General features: G+C 45.1%; 1 protein-coding gene across 2 annotated transcripts in view; it reads left to right on the plus strand.

Annotated features, from left to right (window-relative positions):
- SAE1 (SUMO1 activating enzyme subunit 1) overlaps nt 1-14,198 on the plus strand; it is a 79,597-nt gene extending 65,399 nt beyond the window's left edge. For both annotated transcript variants that reach the window (XM_081807182.1, XM_081807180.1), the window contains 2 exons: nt 9,728-9,797; nt 13,132-14,198. In XM_081807182.1, coding sequence (XP_081663308.1) covers nt 9,728-9,795 — 68 coding nt within the window. In that variant the 3' untranslated portion in view covers nt 9,796-9,797; nt 13,132-14,198. The remainder of the gene's footprint in view (nt 1-9,727; nt 9,798-13,131) is intronic.
- Nucleotides 14,199-16,031: the final 1,833 nt, after the last annotated feature.

The raw sequence follows: 16,031 nt of genomic DNA on the forward strand, positions 1-16,031 counted from the left end.
CCCTCTGCGGAAACTGCTTTCCCTTGTCCAGGTCCTCATGTGCTCAGGCGCTTCCGCTCTATTGCCCTTTAAGTAAGAGGTGTTTGGTGGCCTCGTGGAGTGTCTGTGGATAGATAGGTGGAGATAAGGCCCGCGATGGGATCAGCATGCTGGCAAGGAAATGAGACCCGTCTGGCAGCTGAGCTACCCTCATAAATAGCCCGCAGCCAGTTCTGAACAGGGTGTGCCCACTTGAGTCAAGAAAGCTGTGCACAGGTCTTCATTCCCCTCATCTGTCTGTGATCTCGGACACTGTCCTTTATGTCAGATTCTTTATTCTCTTTCAGAGAGTTTTATTGCTTTTCTGATTATGAAAGTAACAGCTGCCCATTTCCAGAAAGTGTTAAAAGGAAGAAAAAGATCACCCATAGTCCCACCATTGAGAAGTGGCCACTGCTAATGTTTCAGGGTTTCACCTCACAGACATCTCTATTTACTATTTATTCATATTTTTTATTTTTATTTATTTATTTATTTATTTATTTTTAAAGATTTTTATTTATTTGACAGAGAGAGCACAAGCAGAGGGAGAGAGGGAGAAGCAGGTTCCCTGCTGAGCAAGGAGCCCGATGTGGGACTCGATCCCAGGACCCTGGGATCATGACCTGGGCCGAAGGCAGCCGCTTAACCGACTGAGCCACCCAGGCGTCCCTTTATTTATTTATTTTTAAAGATTTTATTTATTTATTTGACAGAGAGAGTGAGACAGTCAGAGCGGGAACACAAGCAGGGGGAGTGGGAGAGGGAGAAGCAGGCTTCCTGCCGAGCAGGGAGCCCGATGTGGGACTCGATCCCAGGATCCTGGGATCATGACCTGAGCCGAAGGTAGACGCCCAACGACTGAGCCACCCAGGTGCCCTTTTTTTCTCTTTTTAAATATCAAAATGAGATCATGCTTAATATATGATAGCCTTATTTTTTCAGCATATCATGGGTCTGTTTGCAGCAAAAATACAAATCCATAGCCTCACTTGTGCTTCATGTTTCATTGTTTGATAGGTGGTAATTTACTTAACCATTATGTTGGTGGGTATGTAAGTTGTTGATACTCTTTTACTGTTATAAACATTTATGATGAACATTCTTAATTTGTGTATGTAAAATAACTTTTACTGTTTAATTTTTTTTTAATTTGGCAAAATACAATATAAAATGTAGCATTTTAACTTTTTTTTTTTTTAATTTTTAAGTAATCTCTACACCCAGTGTGGGGCTCAAATTTATAACCACAAGATTAAGAGTCTCATGCTCTACCCCCTGAGCCAGCAAGGCATCCCATTTATTTATTTATTTATTTTTAAAGATTTTCTTTATTTATTTGAGAGAGAGAGAATGAGAGACAGAGAGCATGAGAGGGAGGAGGGTCAGAGGGAGAAGCAGACTCCCTGCCGAGCAAGGAGCCCGATGCGGGACTCGATTCCGGGACTCCAGGATCATGACCCGAGCCGAAGGCAGTCGCTTAACCAACTGAGCCACCCAGGCGCCCAAGGCACCCCATTTAAACCTCCCCCCTTTTTTTAAAGATTTATTTATTTATTTTAGAGGGACAGCCTGGGGGGAGGGGCAGAGGGAGAGAGTCCTGAAGCCGACTCCCCGCTAAGCACAGAGCTCAATCCTGGGCTCGGTCTCACCACCCAGAGACCATGACCTGAGCTGAAACCAACAGTCGGCTCCTTAGCCGACTGCACCACCCAGGCACCCCTAAACCATTCTTAAATGTACACTTGAGGGCACCTGGCTGGCTTAGTTGATGGAGTGTGCAACTCTTGATCTCGGGATTATGAGTTTGTGCCCCCCGTTGAGTATAGAGATTACTTAAAAATAAAATCTTCAGGGGCACCTGGGTGGCTCCTTCGTTAAGTGTCTGCCTTTGGCTTGGGTCATCTGGGATAGAGCCCCGCATCGGGCTCCCTGCTGGGCGGGAAACCTGCTTCTCCCTCTGCCACTCCCCCTGCTTGTGTTCCCTATCGCGCTGTGTCTCTCTCTGTCAAATAAATAAATAAAATCTTAAAAAAAATAAAATCTTTAAAAAAAAACATGTACAATTCATCAGCATTAAGTTTATTCACATTGTTGTGCAGACATTACTGCTGTCTATTTCCATTTTTTCATCATCCTAAACTGAAAATGCCCATTAAACACTAACTTCCCATTCTGCCTTCCCCCAGCCTCTGGTAACGTCTGTTCTGCTTTCTAGCTCTATGAATTTAATTATACTAGGTATTTCGTGTAACCAGAATTCTACCATATTTATCCCTTTGTAAAGTTACTGTTTTTATTTTTATTTTTTTATTTTATTTTATTTTATTTTTAAAGATTTTATTTATTTATTTGACAGAGAGAGACACAGAGAGGGAATACAAGCAGGGGGAATGGGAGAGGGAGAAGCAGGCTTCCTGCGGAGCAGGGAGCCCGTTGCGGGGCTCGATCCCAGGACCCTGGGATCATGACCTGAGCCGAAGGCAGACGCTTAACGACTGAGCCACCCAGGCGCCCCTAAAGTTACTCCTTTTAAATTACAGAAATAGTATGCGTGTTATGGAAAAATCTGATATAGTACAAAATAAATTCAGAGATGAAAATGAAAATCACTCATAATTCCATTACTCAGAGAAAACCACTGACCCTTTGGTATTACATCGTCCTACACATTTTCTGTCTCAGCATATGTAAAAATCAACAAAATCCTTTGTAGATTTTTTTTAAAAGACCCGTATAATTGTTCACAAGGGTGGTGGGAAAAGGTGCAGTCTTTTTACGAAGCAGTTTGGAAATATGTATCGGGACTCATTACAGTGTTCTGTCTTGGGCCCAGTCATTCTTCTTGATAATGGGAATATACCTTGAAGAAAGTGAACAAGTATTTCTGTACAAAAGATATTCATGGGGCGTATGGGTGGCTCAGTGGGTTAAGCATCAGACTCTTGATCTCAGGTAATGGGTTTGAGCCCCGCACTGGGCTCCATACTGGTGTGGAGCTAAATAAATAAACACTTATTATCATATTTAAAAGCGAAATTGGAAAGGCATTAAAGAGTTAATGACACAGGACAATACACAGTTTGAAAATGATGTTTATTGTGAAAAGTGCCAAGCATACAGAAAAATGAAAAGAATCATACAGTAGTGAATACACTTAGCTAGATTCAATTGCTAATATTTTGCTTTTTGTTTTGGGGGGAGGGACATACTGATGACATGATGCTTAAGGATGCATCCAAGTTTGGGCGCCTGGGTGGCTCAGTTGGTTAAGCAACTGCCTTAGGCTCTGGTCATGATCCTGGAGTCCCGGGATTGAGTCCCACATCGGGCTCCCTGCTCAGCATGGATTCTGCTTCTCCCTCTGACCCTCCTCCCTCTCATGTTCTCTGTCTCTCATTCTCTCTCTCGCAAATAAAATCTTAAAAAAAAAAAAAAAAAGATGCATCCAAGTTCATCACTTGCATTTGGTTCTGTGGCTTGCCACCTGTTTTTGTAAATAAAGTTTTATTCCACACCTACTCGTTTATGTATTATCTGTGACAGCTTTTCCAGAATTTTTACAACTCTGTAACAGCAGCCTTAAAGAGTTTAAACAGGGGAGCACCTGAGTGGCTTACTCAGTTGGGTGTCTGCCTTAGGCTCAAGTCATGATCCCAGGGTCCTAGGATCGAGCCCTGCATCGGGCTCCCTGCTTGGCGGGAAGCCTGCTTCTCCCTCTCCTACTCCCCCTGCTTGTGTTCTCTCTCTCGCTGTGTCTCTCTCTGTCAAATAAATAAATAAAATCTTAAAAAAAAAAAAAAAAGTTTAAACAGGGACCATATGGTGCATGAAGGCAAAAAAAATTTACTGTCAATTACTTTGCAGAGAAAGTTTTCCAACTCACAATCTAGAACAATTTAGCACTTTTTTTTAAGAGTCTGGGCCAGGTAAATTGTAGAACGTCCTGTATTCTGGATTCATCTGATTGTTTCTTCACTTGGTGCTTGTTTTGTCTTCATCTCGGGGTCGTGAATTTGAGCCCCATGTTGGGTGTAGGGATGATATACGTACATATATACATAAGAGGTGACATAAAGTTTTAAAAATAATAAAATCTTTTTTAAAAAATTTATATACAGGGTGCCTGAGTGGCTCAGTCGGTTAAGTGTCTGCCTTTGGCTCAGATGGTTGGGCTTCTGCCTTTGGCTCAGGTCATGATCCCAGGGTCCTGGGATCGAGCCTCATGTCGGGCTCCCAGCTCAGCGGGGAGTCTGCTTTTGCCTCTCCCCCTGCATGTGCTCTCTCTGTCTCTCTCAAATGAATAAATAAAAAATCTAAAAAAAAAAGTCACTAACGGATTGTTTCCCTCTCTGCTTTTTTTCTTTTCCCCCTTCCCATATGTTCATCTGTTTTCTTTCTTAAATTCCATATATGAGGGCGCCTGGGTGGCTCATTCGTTAAGCGTCTGCCTTCGGCTCAGGTCATGGTCCCAGGGTCCTGGGATCGAGCCCCGCATCGGGCTCTCTGCTCAGCGGGAAGCCTGCTTCTCCCTCTCCCACTCCCCCTGCTTGTGTTCCCTCTCTTGCTGTGTCTCTCTCTGTCAAATAAATAAATAAAATCTTTAAAAAAAAAAATTCCACATATGAGTGAGATCATATGGTATTTGTCTTTTTCTGGCTGACTTATTTCACTTAGCAGAATATACTCTAGCTCTGTCCATGTCATTGCATAGGGCAAGATACATTCTTTTTAATGGCTGAATAATATTCCTGTGTGTGTGTGTGTGTGTGTGTACACATGTACCACATCTTCTTTACCCATCATCAGTTGATGGACGTTTGGGCTCTCTCCATAGTTTGGCTATTGTTGATATTGCTACTGTAAGCATCGGGGTGCATGTACCCCTTCAAATCTGTATTTTTGTATCCTTTGGGTAAATACCTGGTAATACAATTACTAGATCAAAGGGTAGTTCTATTTTTAACTTTTTGAGGAACCTCCAAACTCTTCTCCAGAGTGGCTGCACCAGTTTGCATTCCCACCAACAGGGCAAGAGGGTTCCCCTTTCTTCAAATCCTCACCAACACCCGTTGTTTCTTCTGTTAATTTTAGCCATTCTGACAGGTGTGAGGTGGTATCTCATCGTGGTTTTGATTTGTATTTTCCTAATGAAGAGTGATGTTGAGCATCTTTTCATGTGTCAGCCATCTGGATGTCTTTGGAAAAGTGTGTATTCATGTCTTCTGCCCATTTCTTAACTGGATTCTTTGTTTTTTTGGGTGTTGAGTTTGGTGTAAGTTCTTTATAGATTTTGGATACTAACCCTTTATTGGATGTGTCATTGGCAAATATCTTCTCCCATTCCGTAGGCTGCCTTTTAGGTTTGTTGTTTCCTTCGCTGTGCAGAAGCTTTTTATCTTGAAGGAGTCCCAGTATTTTTGCTTTTGTTTCCTTTGCCTCCGGCGAGTATCTAGTAAGAAGTTGCTGTGGCTGAGGTCCGAGAGGTTTCTGCCTGTGTTCTCCTCTAGGATTTTGATGGTTTCCTCTCTCACATTTAGGCCTTTCATCCATTTTGAATTTATTTTTGTGGTGTGTGGTATTAGAAAGTGGTCCAGGGGCTCCTGGGTGGCTCAGTCCATTAAGTGTCTGCCTTTGCGGGGCACCTGGGTGGCTCAGTCGTTGGGCGTCTGCCTTCGGCTCAGGTCATGATCCCGGGGCCCTGGGATCGAGCCCCGCATCGGGCTCCCTGCTCAGCGGGAGGCCTGCTTCTCCCTCTCCCACTCCCCCTGCTTTTGTTCCCTCTCTCGCTGTGTCTCTCTCTGTCAAATAAATAAAATCTTAAAAAAAAAAAAAGTATCTGCCTTTGCCTCAGGTCGTGATCCCGGGGTCCTGGGATGGAGCCCCACATCGGGCTTCCAGCTCATCGGGGAGTCTGCTTCTCCCTCTCTTCCTCCCCCCCGCTCATGCTCGCTCTCACTCTTGCTCTATCTCTCAAATGAGTAAATAATCTTTAAAAAAAAAAAAAGTTCTGGGGCGCCTGGGTGGCTCAGTCATTAAGCGTCTACCTTCGGCTCAGGTCATGATCCCAGGGTCCTGGGATCGAGCCCTGCATCGGGCTCCCTGCCCAGTGGGAAGCCTGCTTCTCCCTCTCCCACTCCCCCTGCTTGTGTTCCCTCTCTCTCTGTGTCTCTGTCAAATAAATAAAATCTTAAAAAATAAATAAATAAATTTAAAAATTTTTTAAAAAGTTCTATGTAGGGTCTCAATACAAGTTGTTCATCAGATACATGATTCATAAAATTTTTTTCCTATTCCATGGGTTGTCTTTTCACTCTCTTTGAAGTGAAAAGTATCCTTTGAAGTGCAAGTTTTTAATTTTTATGAAATACAGTTTATCTGTTTTTTTTTTTTCTTTTTTCACATGTACTTTTCCTAGGATAGTATTTAAGTAACCATTGCCTAATCCAAGGTCATGAAGTTTTATTGCTCTGTTTTGTAGTTTTAGCTATTACATTTAGGTCTGTGAGCCATTTTTGAGTCATCTTTTGTGCATGGTGTGAGGTAGGGTTTCGGCTTAATTCTTTTGCATGTGGAGACCCAATTGTCCAGTATTGTTTGTTAAAAAAAAAGACCGTCTTCATTGAATGGTCTTGTTACCCTTGTCAAAAATCAGTTGACCATATATGTATTTCTTTAGTTCTGGATTCTCGTTTCTATTTCACTGATACATATGTCTGTCCATATAGATTCAGGTACCACAGTATCTGATTACTGTTGTTTTGTAGCAGTATCAGCAGCTGTAGTAGTAAGTTGTAAAACTGGGACATGTGAATTCTTCAACTTTTTCCTTTCTGAGGATTCTTTTGACTAGTCTGGCAGCAAGAATTTTGATTGGGATTATGCCAAATACATAGATTAAATTTGGGGAGTATTGCCACCTTAACAGTGTTAAGTGTACCGATCCGCGAACATGGGGTATCTTTCCATTTATTTACATCTTTTATTTTTTTAACAATGTTTTGTAGTCTACAGAATATTAGTTTTACACAACTCTTGTTAAATTATTCCTCTATATTTTATTCTTTTGGGTGGTATTGTAAATGGACGTCTTAATTTCATTTTCAGAATGTTCTTTGCTAATGTATAGAAATGCAATTAATTTTTGTATATTAATCTTGTGTCCTGCAGCCTTGCTGAGTAAATTTAATAGTTCGGATAATTTTTCTGTGGATTCCTTAGTATTTTCTATATACTAGATCATGTTATCTATGAATATATATTATTTCTTCCTTTCCAATCTGGCAGTCTCGTTTATTTTTCCTTCCTTAATTGCTTTGGCTAGAACCCCTAGTACAGTGTCAAATAGAAGTGGTGAGAGCAGACATCCTTGTCTTACTCCTTATCTTAGGAAGAAAGCTTTTAGTTTTTCACCATTAAGTATGATGTTAGCTGTGGATTTTTCATGGATGCCCTTTATCAGGTTGAAGAAATTTCCCTATGTTCCCAGTTTGTTGAGTGTTTTTATCATGAAGAGGTGCTGGATTTTGTCACATGCTTTTTTTTTTCTCTGTCAGTTGAGATGATCATGTTTATGGTACCTTTATTTGTGTAATATGGCAATACTGCATTGATGGATTTTTCAGATATTACACCAACCTTGCATTTCTGGTTGTAAATCCCACTTAGTCATGGTGTATAATTCTTTCTGTATGTTCCTGGTTAGGTTCTCTAGCATTTTGTTGAGATAATATACTTTTTAAGAGAGGGGGGGAAGAAAAGCAGAATATTAAATTGTATAATATGATTGCACAGAATATAGGTATATTTTTTTAAAGGAAAGGTATTTCCACGTTTGATTATCTTTGAGTAGTGGGATTATGAGTGACTAGTTTTTCTTTGGTATAGTTCTCTATTTGTTTTATAGTTCTGTAAAGGAACTTGATAATCCAGAGGAAAAGTTATCTCTGTGGTTGCACATATGGGAATGCTGGTCCCGCCACCGTGTGAGGAGATGGGCACCTTCACACACAGTTGGTGGGAGTTGAAATGGTAACGGTTTTCTGGAGGGCATTTTGCCCAGTGTGTCAGGACCCAGAAATTCTATGTTTAAGAATTTGCCGTAAGGAATTATTGGACATCAGGGCGCCTGGGTGGCTCAGTCGCTTGGGCATCTGCCTTCGGCTCAGGTCATGATCCCAGGGATGGAGCCCCACATCAGGCACTCTGCTCAGCGGGGAGCCTGTTTCTCCCTCTCCCTCTGCCTGCCTCTCCCCCTGCTTGTGCTCGCTCGCTTGCTCTCTGTCTGTCAAATAAATAAATAAATATTTTTTTAAAAAAAAGAATTATTGGACACTGTGCCAGGATATATGCTTGCAGTGTTGAACAGCTTAAATATCTACCAGTAGGGTACAGAGCAGAGTGAATAATCATTAATATTACTTGGGTTTTAAATTATATATGTTTAGATATGTACACTTTTAAAAATTAGGAAGGATGTGTACCACACTGGGAAGATTGGAGGTAGTCGGGGCGCCTGGGTGGCTCAGTCGTTGGGCGTCTGCCTTCGGCTCAAGTCATGATCCCAGGGTCCTGGGATCGAGCCCCGCATCGGGCTCCCTGCTCCACGGGAAGCCTGCTTCTCCCTCTCCCACTCCCCCTGCTTGTGTTCCCTCTCTGGCTGTCTCTCTCTCTCTGTCAAATAAATAAATAAAATCTTTAAAAAACAAAACAAAAAAAAGATTGGAGGTAGTCTTCTGGTGGGAGGGTTCCTTAGGGAAACTTTCCTTTTAACTTCTCTGTGTTCCACTTTGTTCATTTAAAAAATACCTTCGTGGGGCTCCTGGGTGGCTCAGATGGTTAAGCGTCTGCCTTCAGCTCAGGTCATGATCCCAGGGTCCTGGGATCGAGCCCCACATCGGGCTCCTGGCTCAGCGGGGAGCTTGCTTCTCCCTCTCCCTCTGCCTCTCCCCACTGCTCATGCTCTCTCTCTCTCTGTATCTCTGTGTCTCAAATGAATAAATAAAATCTTAAAAAAAAATTAAAATAAAAATAAATTTAAAAAATAAAAATATAAAAAATAATACCTCCATGTTCAGGGCTGGGAACTGGCAGAGCTCACTTCCTCTGGGGCGGTGGTGGAAGAGTGTTATACTGCCCAGGAGCGGTGATTTGGAGAGGCAGGTGACAGTATTAGCTAAGATTTGTCCTCTGGATGCCCCATCCTGTCCCACAAGGGTTGGTATCTATGTGAGTAGCAGAGACTTTTTGTGCCCCCCATGCTTCATTTCAGGCCCTAGATTTCCTATGCCTCCTACATGTTAACACAGGCCTTCTCCCTGACATTTGTCTGGGAATAGCAGATAGAACCCACTGCCCATTGTGGGTAAGAAGAGAATTGCGAGAATGTGACCGGGGCACTGAAACATCTGGTATTTGTTGGACCTTATTTTTAGGAAGCACAGATATAGTCTTTCCTTGAACTTAAACAAAAAAAAATGTTGTGAAACAATTCCTGCCTGCTTTGCAAGGTTCAGAGGTCTTTCCCAACTAACCTCCTGGAGCAGATTTCATTTTCACGCCTAGGTGCCAACGTTAGCATTGCTCTCTGAATTGACTCCTCCTGGTAGGAGATGTTTTCATCAGGCAAGCCCACTACTGACCTTTGTCAGATGTCCTACAGCAGCCTTCCTGTTCCTCCAGGCTCCATTTCATTTGTCTTCTCTTCTAGGTACTGCTTCTCCGAGATGGCCCCAGTGTGTGCAGTGGTTGGAGGGATCCTGGCCCAGGAAATTGTGAAGGTAAAGAGTCCCTTTGGAGCAGAAGACCGTTGATCCACCGTGGCCTTGTCAGTGTGCCACCTGAGAGAACCCATGGCTGCCGTAGAGAGCTGCCTGTCCTAACTATACTGATGAGTTACGTGGTGCTCATGATATTTGCCATGTATTCTGCTTCTCAGAGCTCTATGAAATGGATACTATCATGATCGCCATTTAAAGGCGGGGGGACACTGAGGCCTGGAGATGGGCTCCAAAACCTGTGCTCTTAACTTCTACTACTTCATACGGTTTTTCTCGGTCCATGGCCATGGCATCAGAGCTTCCTCTTGTAATGCACACACCAAGCGTATTGTTCAGAAGGGGGCATTCAGTACCAGTAGAGCATGTGTACGGTCCCAGGAGCCCCACAAGGCTCTATAGAGGGTTACCTGTGACCACATTAGGTTTGGTGTCATTGTCCTTCTCAGAAGGGAAATATTTCACTTGGAATATGTGGTGTAACAACATAACTAGCACAGCCAGACTTTTGAGTCTCTTCTGGAACATTTCGGTTGTCAGAATTACAGCATGTCCCCAAATACTTTCTTTGGGACTTTGATATTTGCCCCAGAGACATTCAGTCTGCCTTTTGTAGGTTCTCGACTGCTTCAGTAGGTTTGCAATGATGGTTTGTCCTTTTCTTTCATGGAGCAGAGTCATGCCTAGTTAAATGATTTCCCATGCTCATTTACATGATGTGTTTGAGCTCAAGGGGACCATTTGGAGATCCAGCTCTCACTACTTTGTCTTGAAGTCAGTAAATTTGCTCTGGAGACATTTGACTCAATTTGATAGTCCTACCATCTTTAAGGTTTTTTTTCTCTGGACCAAATTCTCTCCCTAAATCCAACTTTCTATATCATAAGGAGTAGGGCGAGCCTCAGGGAGATTCAGAGGGAGAAGAATAGAGGGATGTGATGGCCACACCTGTGTCCTTGGTCACGCCTTCTGCTTCGTTAAGACTGCTATGAAAATTGTAGTTTATATATATGCCCAATCTGAGAAGTCAGTTGTGGCCGCCTAGGAGACTGTGTTGAGAAGGATTCTGAGGCCGCCTGCGGACAGATTCAGGAGGAAGGAGCACAGTGATGGGAGAATCCTAAGGGCACATACTCAGTTTTGTAGCCTTCAGTGACAACAGCAGTAACAACACTTACTGAAATGCCTACACAAGGATACGCTTGTCTTTTCCTCACAACAGCCCTATGAAGTAGGACTGTTGTGAGCACCCCTCATTCATAAGGGAGGAGCTGAGGTGCAGAGAAGTGGTGGAGCCAGGATCTGAGACCAGGCAGTCTGCTCTCTGAGCCTGTGCCTTTCACCACTCGGCCCTCGTGCTGCAGGCGTTGTCTGCATGGACCCGGGCATGGTCTTCGTGCCTTTAGCTTCACTTGGTACATCTCACCAAGAAGCTGCTCCCTGGGTATTTAATGTGGGATGGAGATGAAGGGTCGGGGCGACTGGCCTTGACCCCATTGTTTGCAGTGGCTTCTCTGTGTCCCAGTCCTAACCTCTAATGCAGCCCCCTCCTTCCTGCCTGCTGGGGACAGCTGTTGCCCGCATCTTGTTTCTGTTTATCCCAGACAGCCAGAGTACTCTGCATTCTTGGTTGCTGGGTGTGTTTGGAATCTCCCCCTACCCCCATCTTGCTCAGGAAGCACTTTACCTTTTGCCCCGTGTTCACCCCATGGCCTGGTGTCTTGTCCCCGCCACCCCCCGCCCCTTACTTAACACGATTCAGCCTTCAGCCAGCTGACACCAAGGTCCCACAATCTGAAGGTCGCTGGACAACCCCCTCCTTCTCTCCTGAGGACCATCTGACCATCCATAACAAGTAAACATTAGGAGACGGAGGGCAAACGTAACTCTGTTCCCTCCGAATCCTCTTTGTTTTCTTCCTTCCATCATTCCAAACACCACATATTCCGTCCACTTCCCCTGTCCTGTCATGCTTCCGTAGGTGTCAGTCCTCCTCCTCCTGTCTCCGCTAGGCCTCCCTGTCTGCAATATAGCAGTGATGGTGGCAGCAGCAGCGCTGCTGGGTCCCATTGTGTCATGTTCTGTAACTTGGGTTCTAGGGTCTGGGAGTTCTAACTGTGGGCTCTTGGGCCCTTCCACCTGGCTGAGTGCTTGGGGTCCTCAGATCGTAGTAAGGGATCCCTGGCTCCTCTTAGTCATGGCAGCTCCCACTTTTTGAGAATTTGTTATGTGCCAGACTCATTACAAGCTTGATTGCATCTCATGTTCACCAAAAACTGTAGCAGGCACGTGCTGTTGATTTGCCATTTTGCATGTAAGCCCAGAGAAGCAGGCCTCTGTCTTAACCGTGCCTCAGACTCCTGATACCTGGCACAGAGTAGATGCTCTAGAAGTTTTCCATGGACAGATGGCTGAATAACCACTTGAAGGAGGTATAATCCCATTTTACAGAGGAAGAAACAGGTTGAGATTGACGCTCAATTCAAAGAGAAGTTCAGGGTGTTTGTTTAGAGTGCATTCCTAACCTTGTAAAAGAGGTCCCGCCCTATGAATGACAAGCATGGCGCTCCTGGGAGCCTTTAAACCCTGCCTAGTGGCGTGCTTGGACGATGTCCTCGTCTTTAAATGGCAACCCTTTTTGAGTTAAGAACTCTGAGAAAACTCACTGACACCTGTGAGTCCTTTCTCCAGTACGCACATGTACACACACGGTTCAGCACGTGATTTCAGGAGGTCTAGCCCCTTCTTTAAAGTGCCCTGTGCTTCTGTTAACCCCACAAGATAATCACCATTTCCGTGGCTAAGTAGTATCTGGAAGGCTCTCTGGATCCCAGCCCTGGCCCGCCGTGCACACGAAGGCAGGCAGCATGTCTCCTCACGGAAGAGCCGCGTCTGCAGCAGTGTGTGTCCCACAGGGGGTCAGGGCCGCCGCCGTTCTCAGTTGGATCGTCATGAATAGTTATTACCACTGCTCACCTGCAGCGCTGCGGGGGACTGGGGGGGGACACGTCGTTTCACATGGTTGAGGAACAGCATCTCCCTAGTGCTACGAGGACAGTACATGTGCTGTTTTCATTTTACGTGGGGAAAATGGGGTTCAGAGAAGCTAACTGATCTGTCCAGAGGCGCTCAGGTGATTGGGGACAGCACAGAGAGACAGGGCAGTCGCCGTTGTGGCTCTGACATAGCCGCTGAGCCCCTGGGGAGCAGAATCAACCTCTGTTGAGAACCGCTGCTGAGTTTTAGAAGATCTGGTTTTTGAGGGCTTTTTCATTTTTCTCCATATTAGCCTTTTGAAAGCATCTGAGCTGAACCCTCGTCTTGTTTTTCTTCCCAGGCCCTGTCTCAAAGGGACCCTCCTCACAACAACTTCTTCTTTTTTGATGGCATGAAGGGCAGTGGGATTGTGGAGTGCCTCGGCCCCCAGTGAACCCAAGATTGGCAGCCCTGGAGACGCTGACCTGCAGCCCGACCACACGTGCCCTCTCCCCTCTCCCCTCCCCCCTCGAAGGCAGCTCCAGGCGGGGGGGTTGGGGCGGGGGAGCCATTGGACCAGTACAAACCATTTCCTGCGAGCAATGAGCTTGTACAGATGTGTGACTTCCAAGCACCAGAGCTGCTCAGCAAGGGGCATAGGGACCGGCTGTCTCCCTTCCAGCACTGGTGAAGGCTGTTTGCCGGCCGTCACCGGAACGCCCCCTCTGATGCATCCCTCTGTCCTGGGGCCGCCACAGCATCACCAGCCCCCTGGGCTTCCGCAGGAGACGCCTGCCAGCAGCCAGCATGCCTTATGGCTTGGGATCCTCTTGCCACCTCCTTGGACTTACTCCCTGCCTGATGTCATACAGAGACGAGCATGACTCCAGGTGGGGAGTAAGGCCAGGCCTGATGAAACACTAGCGGAGCCCCAGTTCCAAATGCAGACAGGTGCCCCAGAGAGGAAAAGACGGCAGGCGGAATGTATTTCCTCCAGAGTTTGAGATCCTGAAAAACAACAGGTGGCATCTGGTGTGCTGTTCTTGAGTTTTAGTTCAGGATTAGTTGGGTTTCAGCCTGGATTTTGGAAGAGAGGAAATGTTACCAAAGTTCCCTTGGGCATTAGGGCGAGACCTTGCAAAGTGAACATTACTGGGAAAACTTGTTTTAAAAAGGCAGATTCCAGGGTCCCACCTCCTGAGGATTCTGATGTTTTGGGGCCCAAGCTAGGACATAGGAGCCTGTCTTATCAGAGCTCCCCCCGCCTTCCTGATGCAACTCAGACTGTCCTGGAGGCTGTTGCTTTCCAGGGCTGTGTCAGTCCTTCCTTTACCCCCTGAATCACAGCTGTTTGTGTTTTTTTATATTTTCTATATGTCCTTGGTTCTTTAAAAAGGAATGATAGAAATAAAGTTATTTGCTTTAGGATTTATTTGTTTTTTTCCCCACATTACAGACCTCTTCCTGTGATAGGGAATGATCCTATCAGTGGCCTTTTTTTTTTTTTTTTTTTAAAGATTTTATTTATTTGACAGAGCACAGGCAGAGGGAGAGAGAGAGAGAAGCAGGTTCCCTGCTGAGCAAGGAGCCTGATGTGGGACTCGATCCCAGGACCCTGGGATCATGACCTGGGCCGAAGGCAGCCGCTTAACCGACTGAGCCACCCAGGCGTCCCACAGTGGCCTTTTTTAACCTAAAGAAATCTCACTGGATGCTTCAGTGTGACTCAGGGATTCCTCCCCTCCATCACCATTCCTGCCACTGTTTTTCTGGGTAATCTAACAAGAGTTAGATTGCTCAAGTTCTAGAGTGCGTAGAAGCTTTTGGTTCCACCTGTCTGTTGACTAATTCAGTTCAAAAGTGGCTATTCTCAGTGACAAGAATTATATTAACGGGAAAGAAGTAAAAGATGTGATACTGGTGCTGCCTTCTATGTGGATCCCCTGTGCAGCAGGCACTGTGCAGAGTCAGAGTGGGCAGGGGCCTCATTTTAAAGTTAAGTGACACTTAAGTAATGTGCCTCAAGTCCCACAGCTGGCAGGGCTCAAAGCTTTCATTGGTTCGGGACGCCGGGTTTGTCTTGACTCGACAGCCCGAGCATGCTCTAGGTCTTGTCAGCATCCTGGGGTTTCTCCTTATTGTAAAATTGTGTGAGCTGTGAGTCTGGCCAGTTTGAACAAATCCGCTCCTCTCCTATTTCAGTCCTCCAGAAGAAAAGGAAGGAAAAAAAATTGGGTCTCCACAGGGAGGAGGCACTCAATTCCCCGACCCTCCCTGTCACCTCTCCTCCTCCCTAGGTGAGGCTAGGACTGTGTTTCTGGAGGGGCCCCTTTCTGGACCCCATCAGTGTCAACTCAGGGGCACCAAGGGCAGTGTTTTTATCAATGCATGAATCTCACCCTTTCTTGGACATTTTGAGCCAACTACACCCTTTTACTTTGCAGTGTGGGGCCTTGGTCACAAGGGGGAGCAGGTGGGTCTGGATGGATAAAAACAAAATTGTCATCATAGAATCTTCTCTGAAGCTTCTCCAACTTTTCCACCCCTGTACCTTTCATGGCAGAAATTGAATCATCTGGAAGAGACCCCTTGGGAATCTGGGGTGGGTGCTGGAAGCTGCCAGCCCCAGGCGAGAACTGTCTTCTCATTTCTTCAAATTTCATATTCTCCCATATTACATGTTAATATTATCATAAAAATAGATTTCCCCACATCTCCAGGGAGAGCACAATGATCATCCTGTGGTTTCTAATACCTCCAGGAGATAACGTAGCTACTTGGGAAGGAGGATCTAATCTGTGAAGGTAACAAATACTTTTGGGATGCTAGTGTTATCAAATGAAAGAAGTGGGCTGTCTTTGGGGCTGCCAGGTTTCTCCATTCCATACCCCACTTACGTTGTCTGTGGAATATTGTCTGTGTATGATGTGTAGTAGCCAAACTGTTAAGTTGAAGCCTCAGAAGATTCTAGTGGAACAGGTGCTACTCAAAAAATAAATAACACATGCAAAGGTAAAAAATTACAATAAAAAGCTCTTGGTCCCATCAGAGCCCCACATTCTGTGGTTTCCCTTTGCAGTGCAGATCCTTTTGGTCAGTTTCTTGCATATTTTTTGGTGTGTGTATCTGTTGAGGTATGCCCTATTGGCCCTTTGCAGATGGCAAAATGGAGGCTTAGGTTGGAGTTGGCAAGTCAAAAGAGTTTAATAATAGCTAACACACTCACACTACCTGCCTGGTACCTTTCAGAGTACTTGCACT

Source organism: Leptonychotes weddellii, chromosome 16, assembly GCF_054177405.1.
Source record: "Leptonychotes weddellii isolate Sample4059 chromosome 16, ASM5417740v2, whole genome shotgun sequence".
NCBI lineage: Eukaryota > Metazoa > Chordata > Mammalia > Carnivora > Phocidae > Leptonychotes > Leptonychotes weddellii.